This window comes from Carcharhinus amblyrhynchos, chromosome 24 (genome assembly GCF_965287045.1).
Source record: "Carcharhinus amblyrhynchos chromosome 24, sCarAmb.v2.hapA, whole genome shotgun sequence".
Classification (NCBI taxonomy): Eukaryota; Metazoa; Chordata; class Chondrichthyes; order Carcharhiniformes; family Carcharhinidae; genus Carcharhinus; species Carcharhinus amblyrhynchos.
Window position 1 is genome coordinate 22,887,169 of NC_137347.1, and position 19,703 is coordinate 22,906,871.

Genomic DNA, 19,703 nt, shown 5'->3' on the forward strand with positions numbered 1-19,703 from the left:
AATGGTAATGAATTAGTCCTGGGTATAGAACTAACAGAAAGTGACAGACCAAAATTGTTGAACTCCTGTTAAAGCCGAAGATCACTGGACTCAGTAAAGGAGCAGGAAGTTTGAAAGCTCAGCTACCAACATGTAAATTTGAAGAATTAGTGCGCACTTTAGTTTGTGAATCAGAATTTGACAATTGGAGAATCTGCTACCAAGTTAAATAAGAAATTGAAAGCTGAAATTGCAAAGTGAAGTTATTTTCCCTACCAATGTTAGCTATATTCAGTTACTGCTGCCCTTCTGTTTCATGGATAGCAAAGCTCTCTTAAATTTAGTTGTCTTAAGTTTTACACTATGAAGTCATCTCTTGGGCATCAACATGCAAACCTGTCACTCGCTTGGGCTCCTAACACTGATCCCACTGTGTGATTAAATCAGGCTGTGGGTATGCCGGCGTTGGACTGGCGTAAACACAGTAAAAAGTCTGACAACACCAGGTTTTAGTCCAACCTATTTATTTGATAATATACTCGCAAGCTTTCGGGTTAGCCCAAAGCTTGCGAGTATATTATCAAATAAATAGGTTGGACTAAAACCTGGTGTTGTCAGACTTTTTACTGTGATTAAATCAGGGCCAGCAACGTAAAGCTTGCTCTAATCTCAGTCCCTGCATCAGAAGAACATGCTCTGTTGCACAAAGGTGTCATTTTACCATTTCCCATGCCAACAACCCCCAGGCTATTCTGGATGTGATTGCCATTTGGTGCCAAATAGAGTTCGATAAGGGACAATGCATAACATGAGCCCTGAATGCTAGATTCAGACCACTGTGGTGGCACTGTAGCACAGTGTTTAGCACTGCTGCCTCACAGTACCAGGACCCGGGTCCGATTCCTGGTTTGGGTCACTGTCTGTGTGGGGATTGCATGTTCTCTCTGTGTCCACATGCATCTCCTTTAGATGCTCTGGTTTCCTCCCACAGTCCAAAAGACATGCTGGTTAGATGCATTAGCCACATTAAATTCTCTCTCAGTGTATCCAAACAGGCACCAGAGCGTGTCAACTAGGGGATTTTCACAGTAACTTCATTGCGGTGTTAATGTAAGCCTATTTGTGACACTAACAAATAAATTTAAACTCACATTCATTTCAAGCAGAGCTATATCATATTAGTCTGAATTGGATTTGGATCCAGGGCCCAGATAGGAAAGACCAAAGTTCTATCTATTAGACCCCGCCCCCCCCACCCCCCCATAGCCCTAAAATGTCTGTCACAGAACTGGGGAAAAGAGTAGGAGAAAGACGTCATGTGCTCTGATGTGTTAGGGAACGGATTCTCTGACCTTGCCCATGGCTGGGATTCTCCAGTCCCGCTGTAGCGAACGGAGATTTGGCTGAGTGCCAAAGTCTCCATTCTCATTGGCAATGGTGGTGGTGCATGAACAGCTGGAGAATTCCGGTATTGATGTTCCATCAATTGTAACCATGACAGTATCGTGCACTGGACTTCCAAATTGAGGAGAGCGTGGATTGAAGAGATTAGGGAGAGCAGAACATTGTAAAATTTAAGCATCCACATAACCACTCAGTGGTATAATTTGAACTGTTAAATCTTTGAGCTTAACTTTTCAAAATACAAAAAGACACTCATGCAATTCAAAGACTCCATGTAACAAAAGGCAATAAATGCCAATAAAATTTCTTGCCTATTGCAGGTACTTCAAAATATATTTTCTTCCTAATTTTTGTGTCCCTTTTGTCCTTTTTTGTCTCTGAAAGCATCAATTCACTTATGAGGTTTGGTTTCATGGGCACTCTTTATGTGTCATCCCAGATAGTTCTACTGGTCAGGGAACTATATGGTGGCACAGTGATTAGCACTGCTGCCTCACAGCACCAGGGACCCAGGTTCAATTCCAGACTTGGGTCACTGTCTGTGTGGAGTTTTCATGTTCTCCCTGTGTCTGCGTGTACTTGCTCTGGGTGCTCTGGTTTCATCCCACATTCTAAAGATGAGCGGGTTAGACTGATTGACCATGCTAAATTGTACCTTGGTGTCAAGGGGATGAGCAGGGTATATGGGGGTTTATGGGGATAGAGTCTGGGTGGGATTGTTGACTGTGCAGACTTGGTGGACCGAATGGCCTCCTTCTGCATTGTAGTGATTCTGTGACATACATTGACTAAATCCAACATTTTCCTCCCCCAACAAGGGTCTCTGGATACTTACCAGGAAACAGAACTCTATCCTACTTCCCTTTTTTCACCATCCAATGGATCTGAAGCCTGAGACCAATGTAGACAATTGGAATATTTGCTTGGGGCTCAGTTAATTCAACACAAGCCATAGACTGAACCTGGGACATTCCCCACCCAGTTAGTTCAGTTACTCACTGCTTTAACTAGCTCAGTGGTAAAGCTGATCTTAAAGCATGTTTTATGTGTCAATATGGAGCTAGGCTCTGTGATTTCAATGCTACAAAACTGAATTCTCAATTAAGACAGCGATAATGTAAATCACCATTCTTATTTACTTTAAGCAACAAAGCTTTCTCAATGAATGAGTTTATTGCCCTTGACCAAAAATTTAAGAGGAAATTAATTGGCGCTGGGAAATTGGTTAAAGAGCTCTATTGGTTTGTTGGCTCCAACGCAATGCACATGGACAGACTTGTCCATCTGAAAAGGAAAGCACAAAGTGGACAATGGAAAACTTGGGGAAATAATACTGTGGATGTATCAAATGTAATAATCTTTTCCATTTCTTTAAATAGGCCTTTCTTAATGATTTGATAAGACCATCCTGTGATGAGGAAAACATTACAAATAGTAAACCAAGGTAGGTGTATTCCCTCAGTTTGCACCATTAGGTCAAATATTTTTTAAAGAAAGCCACTTTCTATTTCGTGTTTTATGAAAACACTTTTTGTTAAGGGCTGGAATTCTCCAGCTGTTTACGCCAGTGAGATTTTCTGGTCCCGCCGGCAGTGCACCCACCCCCACAGATTTTCTGCTGGCATGGGGTGACGTCAATGGGAATTCCCATTGACAATGGTGGGACCAGAAAATCCTGCTGCTGGCAAACAACACGCCACTTCCTGCCGACGAGAAACATACGGCTGGAAGGCTGGAGAATCTTGCCCAAGGATCGGCTACTGATGGGGTTGGTGTGGGAGAAGGATACTAAACAGAATATCAAATCCTCTGAGAGGTCTTAGTTACACAATGTTAGGATAGGCTAGATAAAGTATTAATGTGATACAAATAATGGTGGTCTTTTAAAAAGAAAATTGAATTTTCAAATTGAGCCAGAACCTATTTCAGTGTTGAACAGTTTTCCATGAATCTTGTTCATTTTTATTTACCATTTGCAAGCAAAACTATTACAGTTCTGAATGTACTGGGACTTTAACTGGGATTAATCACCTTGGCAAAGCTTTCATGGTGCAATCAATAAAGTACATGTTTCAAAGCAAATAGTGATTAGTAAAAGATTCCTTTTGCCTTGTTCTGAGTTCCTACATCACGGCCATGAACGTTAGGCTAAGTGTGAATTTATTTTAATCAACAGACTTTTCTGGTTTGGAGCTGCTGGAGAGAAGCTTTGCCCACTGCTTGGGCAGAGTGTATTAGAAATGAATAGAATTCACAAAATCACCATAGAAACTGTCAGCACAGAAGGAGGCCATTCAACCCCTTGTATTGCTGCTGGCACAAACCTATAAATAGTCAGAAAACCACATGTTGTCAGATACCTGATTTAGATTGCCAGCAGCCACATTTCCTCAAGGGAAGATAAAATTGAAAAAAAAAACACTCCTGAGGTGCTCAAAAAAATGACAAAATTGTTTTTACGATATGTTTTTCTTCATTTTAAGAGTGGATTTTGAGTGTATGCTGGAAGGACCTAAATCTGTCAACCAGAAACCAGGGGAGGAATCGATGGGTTACCTCAACAAGGGGCAGTTTTACCCAATCACATTGAGAGCTGTGGAAGGTGACAAATGTCAGCAATTGCCCTCAACCAAAGTCCGAGTAAGATGTTTTAGATTCTACATCTTGGCTTCATTAAGCTCGATTTTCTTTTGCACAACTAGCTAAATTTGCTGTGAGCTGATATGTTTTTACACCTACTTGATCTTGTTAAATTGTTTATAAATTAGTATGATCATTATTCACATGGACACCAAATGTGCCCTCTTGGGATGGAGTCTTGTGGTTGCACATTTGTGTTTTCCACCCACTAATGTCGCGAGCATGTCAATGTTTAAACACATCTGGCTAATTCCGAGCTGCAAGGATGTATGGACTGGACATATATCCAGATGAGAGATCTGCTTTTCATGGGGAAAGAAAAGGTTCCCAAGCAGTTTCTAATCGTTGGCAAACACACAATGTTACCATGCAGATCATGGCCATTTCACATTATTGTCTTACTTTTACACAACATCCTTACAATGGAAATAACAGCTGAAATTCTTCAACGTCGTACGCCCTGTCACTGCTGCCAGCGAGAACAGAGAATTTCGTGCTCACGTAAACCCACATTTAGAGCACTGGGGCCGGAGAATCCCAGCCGTGGATGAGATTGGAGAATTCCGTTTGAATCTTACCACTATTCGTGCAGATGGGATTTTCCTATCCTGCAGCAGTGAACAGAGATTTGGCTGGCTTCCAAATTCTTCAACCTCATTGCAGTGGGAGCATGGCATGAATGGACTGTGCCCCAGTGACCTTTCTCCACCCTTAAAAAAGAGGGTTTTACCAAACACTTATGGTGCCCCTCTCATAAAGCAAGATCTATGCTTATATGCCACATTTATTATGAAGCTCCTGTATTTTCTAAAGTAAGGCAGAGGGTCCAAATGTAGGAACATTTTGAATCAATTCTTTTACCAAGGTGAAAACGAGTCACAGCAGATTTGAAAGCTAAGTGTGATGTGTCAGCACTCACAGTTATATTTCTTAGTGATACTTCCACTTGCCCAGTGAGCAAAGGGAGATCACCAGATGGAATCACGTAAGTTTGAAAAGGAGCTTTTGCTAAGGCAACACATATGATGGGAAAGCAGCTTGGACTGGAGGGTGGTCTATGAAGTAAGTCACTTGTGCCTCATCACAACTTAAGCAATCTCCATAATCCCAACGTCGAACAATATTTTAGGTGTTATCTTTTGTAGGGTTTTTTTGATTTTAATTTATCATTTGCATGGAAAGTATTACAATACTGGATCTGAATGCCAACAATATTTCTTTCTGGATTCGAGAAACCTATAGCTTTCTTAATTGGTGATTGTTGGTTAAAATCTCCTGAAACAGTTCATTCAGTTCATTCAGTCTTGGATACTGTGGAGGAATTTATTACTCGGGCAAATCAGGCTATTGTAAACTATTGTCATAAACTGACAACTTCATAATTTAGGATTGAAAATAGAGTTTTACAGCATAGAGGAGGCCCTTTGGCCCATTGTGCCTATGCTGGTCTCTATTCTAATCCCATTTTCCAGCACTGGGTACATAGCCTTATATACTATGGCATTTCAAACACTCATCTAAATGTTTCTTAAATGTTGTGAGGGTTCCCACCTTTACTAGATTCCCATCACCTTCTGGGTGAAAAGATTTCTCCTCAAATCCCCTCTACATCCCCTTTACCTTACCTTAAATCTATGCCCACCACCCCCCCAACCCCCTGCCCCCCCAGGTACAGACTCCCCTAAGTTTCTTCCTATCTACCCTGTCTATGTCCCTCATAGTTTTGTACACCTTAATGTGGTCCTCTCTGCTCTAAGGAAAACAGCCCCAGCCTAACTAGCCTCTCCTCATAGCTGAAATGCTCCATCTCAGGCAACATCCTGGAGAATCTCCCCTGCACCTTTCTGAGTGTGACCACACCCTTCTTGCAGTGTGGCGATGGGCGGGATCCTCTATCGGATTGCTAACAGAATTTTTGCCTTCAGAAAGCAAAAAGTTGAAATGCTGGAGGTCTGCAAAGTAACAACAGAAAATGGTGGCAGCTCCAAATGGTTCAGTCCATATGTGTGGAGGGAACAGATGATGATTGGGGTGGGCCCCTTTGAAGAAGGCCCCAGGCCCAAAAATAAAAATGGGGCTGTTCTTCTCACAGGTACTGTGTGTGCGGGTTAAATTCAGTAAAGCATGTTGAAAGGTAACATGTTTAAACTGTAAAGCTTCAATTCGTGCTCTATCATCCAAAGGATCATTTGTAGTTTAGAATGTACGATGTACAGTTGCTCAGCATCCAATGTTATCAGAAGCCATTTCCATTAGTTTACCCTGACAATGCAATAACACAATAACTATCCAAAGTCAAAAGTGAGCAGTCACCCGTCATTAATCTTTTCTAACATGAAAAGTTTGAGTTCAAGCTCATCCTCATTTGAAGAATGACAAGGACGTCTCCTGAAATCGGCTTTTCGCATTTACAAAAGTTACAAGCAGTTTCACATGAACTGTCTTCCCCATCATGCCATGGCACCCATCCCGTTGTTTTCCTGTCTAAACGCCAACAATGTGAAAACTGGAGTTAGCCCAGGAAATTCATTGATTTCAGTGTGGTTACCACTATGACAAATCAACCTCTCACTACTCTGGTGAGGGTGCAGGCAGGGTGGTTCAAATGGACAACATGGTGAGGTGCAGATGCCAGTTTGTGGCACCTTTTTAAGGTCACCATGGTATAGACATGTCAGTACAAGTTTCCAACAAGTTCCGGACCATCAACATACATTTATATATAGTAGATTCACTCCAGGTATGAAACAACTGATTCAATAGGAAGTTTTTATCAAAGTAAACTTAATTTAAGAACACAATTAGAATATAGGAAAAAGAATTAGCACAATTTTTTCCAATTAAAATACTTAGACATGACAAAATACAATCCTTAACAACTAGCTATCTCTGTTGTTCCAATGTAAAGCAATACCCTCTAGGTGTACACCTTTCTTCAGAATTATTTCACACAAAAAAACAAATATGCTCATGTGAGGCTAGACTTTTAGCTTTTTAACAGGTCTGGACAGAGATTCAGACAGCAGTTTCCAAAAGAGCAATTCTTAAAGAAAAAAAACTCTCAAACAGTTGAATCTCAAAAAAAGAGACTTAGCTCCTGGCAGATTCTCGTCTCCAACTTCAGAGAGGGGCAAAAAAAGGCACTGCTCTCTCTCAACTTTGCACACAGCAACTAAACTTGACTATTCTGTATGAGCTTCCCCAGCATATGACCACACGTGTCATTCATCCCAATGAAGCCCTACTCTGTGAAATCCCAAGGGAGAATAGCAGAGCAGCGCTAGTTCAGATTTAAACCAACATTTTCACCATTAGAAGCAATTATGTTTCTGCAGCAACAACTCAGAACAGACACAATGACATCGAGTGCATAGAACTGCTACAACAGACCCTGCATAAGAACATAGTTCAAATACATTACTTAAAGACACAGTATCATCACACAATCACTCACACTTCCACATCCACCACTGAACTTAGACTTCGTTACAGAAGATAACGCCCTGAATTCCAGTACTTCCCAACCTGTCCTTTGCTTGCATTTTGAGGGTTTGCTTCAGAAAAGTGTTCCATAACTAAGTGATCTATTACTATCTTCTTCTATGTAGAGTATGATTATGGCTGTTTTTGACAATGCGAAGACTCCGGAGGAACAAGTGAAGTATTGGAAACATTGGCATTCCCGACAACACACAGTCAAGCAACGGGTCATTGATTTTGGTAAGGAAATTAGTACCATCATGGATATCAGGGACAGAATTCTCTCAGAAAATTCTAAGTGTCATATTTGCAAGAAAACTGGAGTAATTCCCGTTGTTTCCACAGTGAAGAATCTCCCACGCTCTGCGCACTGCAGAAGTCACTGGCATAAATATACTTAAAATTCAATAGGCGGGGCTATTCCCACCTGGGAGGCTGGCAGCAAACTACTGAGTGGGCCAATGTGCATGCGCCAATCTGTCAACGCCAAGATTGCCGTGTGCGCTGTGGCCCCGGATTGCCCACCTCCCGATTGTTGGCCAGCTCGATCATTGGCCAGCCCCACGATCTCGCAACGCTGGCTCTTCCAGTCCCTCCTCTCCAAGGCCTGATCACTCTCCCAGCAGCCACTCCCGGACCATCCCCGAAACCCCCTCCCAGCCCACCCCACCCCAATCTCCAGCCACTCCCATTCCCCAACCCTGGGGTTCTCAGCTATGCCTCCCCACAGTCCTGACTGCCTCCCATGCCCCACGTCCCGTTTCCTCACAGCAGGCTGCTCACCCCCAATCACCACCCAGCCCGCCCTGATGGCTGGCCTCCCTCCTTCCTCCACCGATCCTGCCTGCACAGTGGCAGCGGAAACCCCCCCACCCCCACCATCACCGATTGCCCCACCAGGCGTTGTACCCCCCCCAGATCCCCCATAGGCCATGCCCCTTGGCACCACCCCATGCCCAATGGGCAGTGCCAGGATACCCTTTGGGCACTGGTACTTTCTCGGGCAGCGCCAGGGTGCACAGGCTGGCACTGCCTAGGTGCCAATGCCCAGGGGGCAGCACCCCACCGCCTGACCCTTTAGAGGCCCCGATTGCCCCTCCTTCATTCCAACAGGGTCAGGCCTCTAGTTCCCTGAAAGTGGGGAGCTAATGTAATTCCCACTGGAGTGAAATACTGTGGATAGGGAGGGGAGAGGCTCGCGGGTCCAGAGATTTCAGTCCCGGGACCACAAATGATATTCAGATGCCTATGTAAATTCTCTTTGCCCGTCCCCACTGATTTCCAGTGTGGAGGAGATGCCACCAGAATACGGCACTGGGAGATGCTAGCAGGGTGCGAATGCAACACGAATCTCACAAGTTGGCAAGAGACTTCCAGCCCACTGCGCTAAAAAAACTAACACAGCAAGATGGGAGAATCACAGCCCACATTTTATTTCCAATTCCTTTTCTTTCCTATTACTTTTCACTTTTTTTCGTTCCTGAAAATCTGACGGAAATATGCTGAAAATGCTGATATTGAACTGAAGACTAACATCAATCTTTACGACACTAAAATTTAACATTCACTGTCATTAATATTTATTGAAATATTCAATATTCATTTCACCTGCGATCCATTAAAATCCTTTACAGAGAGGATTCTATTATGTTAGATCTGGAATGGGTCAATTGATGAAGTGAAATGCATGGAAAAATAATTTAAGATGCTTAATCATAAAGAACAGTCGTGACTTTTTGATTTGAAGGAAAATTTAAAGTCTAACTGGTGATTGGAGAAGGTATCGCACAAGGAACTGAATACAATCTCAGCAAAATACATGCCAGGAGTGTTATAGATGCCAGTGCAGTTAAGCAAAAGTGCTGCAAGGTGACACACTGCTCAATCTTGCAAAGTCAATTGCTTCAAATAATCAGCAAAAAAATTCCCAGGATGACTTTAGCCTCACATCAACAGTCAGCCAAATTGTGCTGTAGAAATTCAGCTTAGCAGGCAAGTTTGTGAGGATGCGGCCAAGGACAAAGCTCAGGCGGAGTATAAACCCGAGCGGAAACCAGAATAATATAAATACCCAGTGGTCTGTTTCTATGTACATACATTGTAATAGGATGTGATTGTGGATGAATGGCTGTGTTGTGTAATGTGGTTCACTTGTCTTGCTAACCTGCAACCACTGACTATAGGGGCAGGGGTGTGAAAAGCCATTTTTTACAGAGGACCTAAACTTTTTCATTCTTGAAGCCACCAGACAAGGGGTTTTGTGTGTGTGTGTGTGTGTGTGTGTGTGTGTGTGTGTGTGTGTGTGTGTGTGTGTGTGTGTGTGTGTGTGTGTGTGTGTGTGTATGGGGCCAATGGTTAAACAGTGTGTCTGCTGAATTCCCCACATGGTTCAGACTAAGAAATGATAGACCTCAGTCACTTGTGGGTTTGTCTAGAGAGAAAGGTGATGTTTCTGGCCTGGTCAATATACGTACCAGAGGACTTCCCTGAAGGATTAGAACAATGAAAGGAAGGAAAGATTTCATGTAGAACTGTTGAAGGTCACAGCAAAGATAAGGTCCATTCAGCCCATCATATCTGTGAAGAATCATACTGACCTGAAACGTTAACCCTTGTTTCTCTCTCCACAGATACAGCCAGATCTGCTGAGTTTTCCCAGCATTTTCTGTTTCTATTTCAGATTTTCAGCATCTGCAATATGTTGCTTTTATTTATTTTATCGTGGAAGTGTTTTGTTAGAGCAATTCAAAATTAGTCTCACTTTTGAGGCATCCAGCATACTTTTATTATTAAAGTAGGAACCACATTCAAAAATGTATCTTAATGGATGGCTGGCGTTGGATTCACTAATGCAATCAAAGGGAATAGAAGTGGGGATGGTTGGAAACTTTGGGCTATGAGGTATTATTGCCTGATATGCATTGCCCCTCCTCGTCCGCAGATACTGCCAGAGGCTGCTCTACCCCTGTCTGCTGCACATAACTGATAACGGGATGGTAGTTCCAGGACTCCAGTGGATTGTCTTTCCATCCATGCATGTTTATAGAATCATAGAATCACTACAGTGCCCATCGAGTCTGCATTGACTCTCCAACAGAGCATCTTAACTCAGACCTCTATCTGCTTGACCCCCCCCGTATTTACTCTGCTAATCCTCCTAACCTACACTTGGGACACTAAGGGGCAAATTTACCATGCGCCGATTGACCTAACTTGCGCATATTTGGAGTGTGGGAGGAAACTGAAGCACCTAGAGGAAACCCACGCAGACACAGGGAGAATGTGCAAACTCCACATGTTGCTGCCACTAACTGGGGCTGCCATGGGTAGCTGGCAAGAGATCCCAAGGCCTACTGGACCTCCCATGCTCTGATCATCAGGGCAGCTCTGTCCTTTTACCTGCTCATGATGTCCTCAGGTACCTCACTGGCAGACCCGTTCCAGCACTGCTGGGATTCAGCAGCCAGACAATAGTGAGCTCATGCAGGATGGTGAAATCCCATTAGCAAACTGTTGTCTATCAGAATACTGGATCAAAGTTCTGATGGTCTCACAATATCTCTAAAAGCACCATCTCTCACCAGAACAACATCACTGGGAGGAGAATGCTGACATCGCTCTCAGAAGTTTGCTTAGTTCATATTTCTTTACATGATACATAGGTTCATTCTATCCATTTGCTTTTATAGCGGATTACAAGGAAAGCAGCAACACCATCAGCTGTGTGAAAGAAGTGGCATTTAATGCTCTGTCCTTTGTCTGGGATACCAGCACGGAAGCAAAGGTAAAACTGGGAGATGTATGGGATATCACTGGGGAAACCCAGTCACTGACAATGATATTTATAAATTAACCGAGATAATACAGTACAGTGTCTCAAATCCCACTGTCCAAAAACGCAAAGTTGTCTGAAAGTTAGGCAGTTTGAGAATTAATTGTAATAGAGTAAAATGATAAAACATTAACTTACCTGGATAATTTGGCTAAACACTACACTGATATGGTATGACACCTGACTAAGTTACTCCCTTTGCTACTTGCGCACTGGCCTACTTCCACACTCAGGAGTACCGTTGACCCCACCTGGCCCAGCTTGATCCTAATTGCCAATGGTCTGGACCACCCAATCCGCAATCCAGCAGGTTCTGAAATCCAACAGAGTCTCGGTCCCGAGGTTGCCAGTTTTGAGCCATTGTACCTGGAATCAACTGATCAAAGAGAAACGATGAAATTATTTGATAATAAATTGATTTCCACAAGACACCCACCTGAATCTTAAGTCTACCTATCTATCTGTGCCAGTCTGTCTCTCACTAGATTTATGTAATCCATTATTGATATAAAAGCAGTGCTGATGGATATACTTCCTGTCCTTCACACTTCATTTCCTGTCCTCATATTCAACTATGATATGGAAATTCTATTTCAATTTGCTTCTGTTTCCTTCAGGTTTTGTATTCATAAAACAGCAACAAATTAGCACTTCAGGTGAACAAAGTCCCTAATAGAAGAGAGAGCAAAAGCTAAGTCAATCAAATAATTTATTAAACAATCCTTTTAGCTATAATAATTCAGAAATCTGTAACAGAGACAAGAACTAAACTAGAACAGGGAGGTATTGGAACTGGTCACTGTTTAAAAATAAGGGGTCACTCATTTACGATAGAGAATGAGTTTTTTTTTGCTCTCAAAAGGTATGGGTCTTTTCCTTGCCCATTTTTGAATTGATACTATGAGGCATTTTTTAAATTCATTCATCGATGTCGCTGGCTGGCCAGCATTTATTGCCCATCCCTAGTTGCCCAAGGACAAATGAGAGTCAATCACATTGCTGTGGCTCTGGAGTCACATAAATCCAGACCAGGTAAAGACAGCAAATTTCCTTCCCTAAAATTGTCCAGGACATTAGTGAACAAGATGGATTTTTCCAACAATTGACAATGATTTCATGGTCAACAATAGATTCTTAATTCCAGATTTTTTTTACTGAATTCAAATTCCACCAGCTGCCGTGGCAAGATTTGAATCCAGGTGCCCAGAACATCAGCTGAGTTTCTGGATTAATGGTCTAGGGATAATACCACTCAACCATCACATCCTCTAATGGGGTCTGGAGTCAATGACTCCCAGGGCAACTTCGTCTTAATTGTATACCACTGTGTTGCCATTTTTGGTGGGTCTGTCCTGTCGGTGAGACAGGACAGACCCAAGGATGATGATGGTAGTGTCTGGGACATTGTAAGGTACAATTCAATGAGTGTGGCCATGTCAAGTTGTTGTTTGACTCGCCTATGAGACAGCTCTACCAATTTTGGCACAAACCCCCAGATTTTAGTTAGGAGGACTTAGCAGGGTTGAGTTTGTCATTGTCATTTCCCAGGCTGGGTGGCTTGTCTGGTTTAATGCCTTTTAGACTTTGTAGGGGTTTGATAGGGGCTCGCTGTGGATCTAGAGTCGCGTGTAGATCAAATCAGGTAAGGATGGAAGATTTCCTTCTCTAAAGGGCACTAGTGAAACAGATGGGTTTTTACGACAATCAATGATAGTTGCCATGGTCATCATTACTGAAACTAAAGTTTTAAAATTCCAGATTTATTAATTGAATTTAAATCCCCCTCTCCCCCACCTCCCCTCCCCCTGCCACCCCTAGTGGCTTCAGTGGGATTTGTTCACATTTAAATTTTATTTATTAGTGTCACAAGTAGGCTTACATTAACACTGCAATGAAATTGCTTGAAAATCCCGGATCACACACTCTGGCACCTGTTCGGGTATCCCAGTCCCTAGAATATTGACCTGGGCCTTCAGATTACTAGTCCAGTGACGTTATCACTACACCACCACTTCCCCACAAGAGGAGTATCATGTTTGCTACAAGGTTTGGATTTTTTGAATGATTACAACCCATAAGGTTTATATTGAAATTTAAACTAGCTTTACTTGAAGTGCGCTCTACTCAACCAGCCCAAGTGCAAAATTGCAGAGGAGATCCAGTCGCAATTATGGGTTGTAACAGCTATCTTCTTTCTGACAATCTTGCCAATTATCTCGGCAGTTCAATCGCTTTGCCAGTTTTGACTGCAAGACAATCTGGAGCTCATGTCTGCGGCCTCATAATATTTTCCCCAGAGGCAAACACAGAGGACAACACCCATTCTATTGCGGGAATCTGGAGGTGGTAGCCAGCGATTTTATTATCCCATTTCCCTTCTGGAGAAAAAGGGTCACTTGCCCTCCAATCAATCTTTGATTTTTATATTCAAAAACTCTCAGGAGTAACATTACTGACCAAATGGAATAAAACTGATTACTAGCTGATTTAAACATGAAGAGATGTGCTTAATTTTAAGATGTATTAAAATAGGCGATTTTTTTTTAAAGCAAGGTTAACATATTTTATAGAAGTTTCTTTACCATAGATCTTTGTTCAGGTACAATAATTCCTGTCATTTTCCTTTAGTGGATTGATCATCTTATATTAAGTATGTGTCCCCACCACCCAATAACTAAATTTATGATTCCATAAGCCAAAGGTGTAACAGTAGTAACCTCTTGTGATCTGAAGCAGATGCTATAGCCAGAATTCTTCGATCCCACTTGCCCTGCAATAGCTGCCAGTGAGAACGGAGAATTTGGTGCTCAGCCCAATCTCCATTCACTGCAGCGGGACTGGAGAATCCCAGATGTGGGTGAGATTGGAGATTCCAGTCCATGTCCATCACATGTGCATGTCTTGAAGAAAATAACACTTGCTGAGATCAGGCCTAGTGTAAGTTGTCATGCTGCTTTATTTCATAGATAGCTCGTGGATTTACAGAACAAATGCTAAGATTGGCCATCACAAGACAGTACAAAATAATGACCACACTAAACATCCGCATATGAATTCAGCGTCTTGTTTGTCTTAAACTCCTTTTAATTACTCTTTTACATTCCAATTTTGAGTCTGCTGCATGCCTCCTCAGTAGCCGTCTGCTTGAAATCCTAACTCTTGGGGTGGAGCCATGGTGGAAGTTGGCATGTAAAATGTAGTGAACTGTTCACATGCTTTGTTGGGATTGTAAAATCTTAGCAGCATAAAATCCCACCCTGGGTGTGTATCCCTGACCTCCTTACCTCCTTATGTTCAACATCAAAGCCTGTACCTAATCATGTTTTCTTAGAATTGCTGCAGTGCAGAATGAGGCCATTTGGCCTATCAAGTCTGCACTGACCCTCCTGAGCACTTTTGAGTGCTGAGGACCGGGGAATTTCAAACACAACGTGGGCCGGGGTGAAGTGAGGGCATTTATTGATTATTGCAATACTGTCATAAATTGCTTATTGTTTTCTATCCTTAGGAAAAGAATTTCAATGCTTACTTCACAAGCATGTTCTTCTCAATATTATTTTGAAAATTTGCATGAAAATACTTCGCTTTGAAATCTCAACAAATAAATGAAACTGTTTTCTGCAGCTTTTCTGTGAATAAATGGTCATAAAATTCCCAAAACATTGAATAAAAATTCCCAGTTGCAGTAAATAGCCTGGTAGACTGCTTTTGGAAACCATTTTTCCTTTTCTTGTTTGAGAACTGTTCCTAAATCTTGCTGGATTCCCTCCCCAGTTTCCAATAAATACAAGAAATTCAGTAAATAAAACTCTTTTATTCAGAGAGGGGTTGGGACATGGAACTACAGGAGTAGTGGGTATTGATTGGTTTGCAAGTTGACTCTGATTAACCAAGATTTTGTGAGGGACAAACCAATAGGAAAGTATTGGCTCATCAAGCTCCCCAATAAGTAAAAAAAACTCCACCTGCAGCGCACATTGTTGTGATTTTCTGAAACTTGGCACTCTTGTGTTTGTCCTGATGAATCCAAGACAAAAGCCTTGGGCAACGTGTGTCTCTTTTCAAAAATAACTAAGAGGGAGTGGGATTTTCCAGCCCCCTCACCCCCACCAAACCGCACCCCCCCCACCCCACCGACAGACTCCCCACCCCCGGCCCTCCCCTCCCCGCCATGGCATGTTCTCTGGTGGCGGAAGTGGCTTGACATTGGCCGCTAACAGGACCAGAAGATACTACCAAAAAGAAGAGTCAGAAAATCCCACTCAAAGACTTCTCAGGAGGCTTCATTTTGGGAGCAAGCTGCTTAGAAAATGCTGAAAATCCACTGCTGCTGTAGTAAGATCATGTTGCTGTCATTATTATTTCCACCAACATAAAGCAGGTCCCTAGTAAATGCCATATGGTCAATTCTGTGGGGTCCTACTTGTGGTGGGCATGGTCCATGGCAATGGACGTGTGGTTTAAGATGGGATGTGGCACATCACAAGCCTGATTTGATGCGCCGTTTTTGGCAATGTGCAATTCTGAGGGTAGGATGAGGTAAGCAGAGCCTCTTTCACTTGAATATCCCTTAGGGTTAGAGGCCACATTGAATTTCACATCACTTATCACAGCCTCCTTAACACATTCATCACACACTCTCGGGCTTGAGCAGCTCAAGTAGATTTTTAAAGAGAGATTAATGACATTGCTGAATGATTGTTGATTGGAATTTTACCTGAACAGTTAGAGAAAGAAGGCTTGATAACAATGTTAAATAGGGAATTTGATCTATAATTGAAAAGGAAAGAACTATAGATGGGGGTATGGCACTAACTGGGTAGCTCTTTCAAAAAGTCAGCACAGGCACTTTGGGATCCCGTGGTACGATTCTATTGTTTCATGATTTTGTATCCTTCGTTTTTATTCCTAGCCAGTTCCACCCCTCTTTATGTTTGCTGCTGTTTTCTCAAAAGTATATTTGTTCATGGGAGTCACTAAATGGGTTATCCATTCCTGAAGGTGTTTAAGAGTCAACCACATTGCTTTGGGTCTGGAGTCACATGTAGGCCAGACCAGGTAAAGATGGCAGATTTCCTTCCCTAAAGGACATCAATGAAGCAGATGTTTTTTTTTTCCAACAATCGTTTCATGGTTACCGTTAGACTTTTAATACCCAAATCTTTCTTTACTGAAGTTAAACTTCACCATCTGCCATGCTGTATTTTGTACCCAGGTCCCCAGAGCATTAGTCTGGGTCACTAATCCAGTGACAATACCACTATACCACTGCCTCCCCATTGTTGCCATTTAAACAACAGTGGGGCTGAAAGCATTAAATTATAAAGCCAGGTTGCATAGCCTAGGCTTGTATTGCCTTGAATATATCTGCTTACCTCATCCTACCCTCAAAATTGCACGTTACCAAAAATGGCACACCAAATCAGGCTTGAGATGTGCCACGCCCCATCTTAAACCACACAGCCATTGCCATGGAACATGCTCACCACAAGTTGGACACCACAAAATTGACCATATGGCATTTACTGGAGACTTGCTTATGTCGGTGATTTATTTCAGCTGTTTAAGATAATGAAAGGAATTGACAGAATAGATGAAGAAATAGCATTTGATCTGGTCTGTGCAGGATGAAGGAACTGAACAAGGAGACACAGCCTTTGCATTAAAGATTACCCCTCCAGGGGTAATGTCAGAATAACACTTCTTCATGCAAAGCGGAGTGGAACTCTTCCCCTCTTCCCCCAAAAGGCTCTTGAGGCTTTGTTATTGAAAATTTCAGCGCTCAGCTGTATAGATTCTTGTTTGGCAAGGGTTTAAGGATTCTAGAACCAGCAGGTGGAAAAAGTTAAGATACAGATCAGCCGTGATCCAATCAAATAGCAGAACATGTTCAAGTGATTTAATGGCCGCTTCTGAATCCTGTGTAAATTCCTTAGTGCATTTCCAAAGCACCACATGAACAAAATGAGTTCCAGAGGGAGTATATATTGGGCTGGCATGGTGGCACAATGGCCAGAACTGCTGCCTCACAGCACCAGTGACCTGCATTCAATTCCGGCCTTGAGTGCCTACCTGTGCGGAGTCTGCATGTTCTCCCCATGTCTGCGTGGATTTCCTCCAGGGGTTTCAGTTCCCTCTCTCCGTCCAAAGATGTGGGAGTTAGATTGATTGGCCATGCTAAATTGACCCTTCGAATCAGAGGGATTACTGGCGTAAATACGTGGGGTTACATTGATAGGGCCTGGGTGGGATTGTTGTTTGTGCAGGATTGATGGGCCGAATAGCCTGCTCCTGCACTATAGGGATTCTATGCTATGATTCTATAAGAACAAGTGGTCTGCACCTGACAGTATGGGGCCCTCCTTAAGAACAGAAAAGGAGTATTTGATTATCACAAAAACATCATGAAGATCCAGAAAGCGATACACTCCTGAAGCAGTCCAGTAACTCGCTTCATTTGTAGGAGATGTTAGAGGAACAGCAATTCAAAGAGACCAGAGTTGACCTCTGTTACTGGCCACACCTGACAGCAGAGGAGTACCTCAGTCTGAATGTCTTGAGCATCTGTTTATTGTTATTTGGCTGCAATTCCAGCTTCAAGGAAAGTATGCAATCCAGTTTTGGCAGGGTGAAAGATTACAAGTAAAATGTGGCAGGACCTGCCTTCTGTCTTGTGACAACTGCCATGAACCATCTTTGCAAAATTGACAATTATTTTCACTGAGTTAAGGGCTGCTGCAATATACACAATTCCTATCACAACTCCAAAAGCTGTGAGATTAAAGAAGTTATGAAGTTCTTAAATTGATCTGATTGCATTTGATTGTTGATGGTTTAATAGAATTGCCTTACTGAAGATCACTGTCTAAATGATTTGTAGGATATGTTTGAATGTAATATTGTTGAGTTCAAGCTACATCTGCAGAAAAATCTGTGTCTAATCATACAATAGAATGATAACCTGTTAGTTAAGTTACTCTAAGAGATGGGATGTGGGCATCATTCTATTAGGTATGTAACAATCCTGAGGGTATGTACTCAATAATGTAGACCTTGAAAATTACCTGCAATGTTTCAAATCTTACTCCCTAAAGGCTGTAGGGTGTGGAATCACACAATACGTTCACGCTAATTACAGACCAGGGCAGACAAGGAGAAAGAAAGTGTTGTATCCCCCTCTGTTGCCCCTCTGTCTCCCTAGCACCTGTTCTTTGAGGTTCTATAGTAATTTGGAATTATTTCCTTAACTGCTACACGGCAACAATGAGGTGGCTTCCTGCGAAACAAGCAACCTTTAGTGCTCATTTGTTATGTTCATGTTCCTCTCTTGTCAAGCAGAACAAGGAAATAAAGTTTCTTTAAAAATACGTCTGATCCAGCTGTGACAGATGATTTAAAACTCCTTTGACAGCACGGTCTATAAATGCGCTTGAAACGAAACTCCTTGAGGGTCTGATTGTAATCGTTCTGCAGCTGTCCCAGTTTGGTTGGCTGAAGGAAACTTGAGTAAGATGGAGAGAAAAGCCACATGACTGGAACGAGATTAAATTGTAGTCCAAACCCTGCCCCCCACCCCCCAAAAAACTATTTACAGTTCAATTGGTTTTCTTTAACTACGGATTTTTTACAAAACAATTTTCGAAATATATGATGTATGTTTGAAATGATGCTTTGCGCTCTTAAGCACATGACCACTTTGCATTTATGCAGTCATATCACACAATGTAATTCTGAGGTCCAAACAATAAGTCAGATACTAATAAGAATTGAACTGCGGGGCAGATTTGTCATTTATTATGGCAATGCTGTTATTTTCCTTTTGTTTTGTAATAGAAATTTTAGATGGCAGTTTGTTTCTGGGTTTATGTGCAAGTATTTAATGTGGATTGATTTATGCAGTGATTTTACATAGTATTGTATAATATTAAATAATGGTAGACCTCTGATAGCTTTTTAATTTCTTAAAAAGATACTTTTTTTGCCATTTTGTTACTGAGGGCTGAATTATGGTCACATCAATTCCCCTACCCCACCCCACACCAGTTGGAGGAGGCCCCTGGTTTGATTTGATTATCATTGTTATGTGTTGGGATAAAGTGACAAGTATTATTTTTTGCATGATGTATAGACAAAGCACGCCATTCTAGTGTACCTAAGGGGGAAGGAAAGACTGGGTGCAGAATATAGTGTGACAGTCATAGCCAGAGTGCAGAGAAAGATCAGCTTAATATATGGTAAGTCCATTCAAAAGACTGATGGCAGCAGGGAAGGAACAGTTCTTGAGTTGGTTGGTTCGTGACCTCAGGTTTTTGTATCTTTTTCCCGACGGAAGAAAGCAGAGAAGAATATGTTTGGGATTCTTGATTAT

The 19,703-nt window shown here is 42.2% G+C and overlaps 1 protein-coding gene across 2 annotated transcripts in view; it reads left to right on the forward strand.

Annotated features, from left to right (window-relative positions):
- The window catches only part of LOC145357838 (grainyhead-like protein 3 homolog), a 98,170-nt gene that overhangs the window by 41,752 nt on the left and 36,715 nt on the right, over positions 1-19,703 (forward strand). For both annotated transcript variants that reach the window (XM_080211373.1, XM_080211374.1), the window contains exons 5-8: positions 2,763-2,827; positions 3,867-4,023; positions 7,632-7,743; positions 11,193-11,287. In XM_080211373.1, coding sequence (XP_080067499.1) covers positions 2,763-2,827; positions 3,867-4,023; positions 7,632-7,743; positions 11,193-11,287 — 429 coding nt within the window. The remainder of the gene's footprint in view (positions 1-2,762; positions 2,828-3,866; positions 4,024-7,631; positions 7,744-11,192; positions 11,288-19,703) is intronic.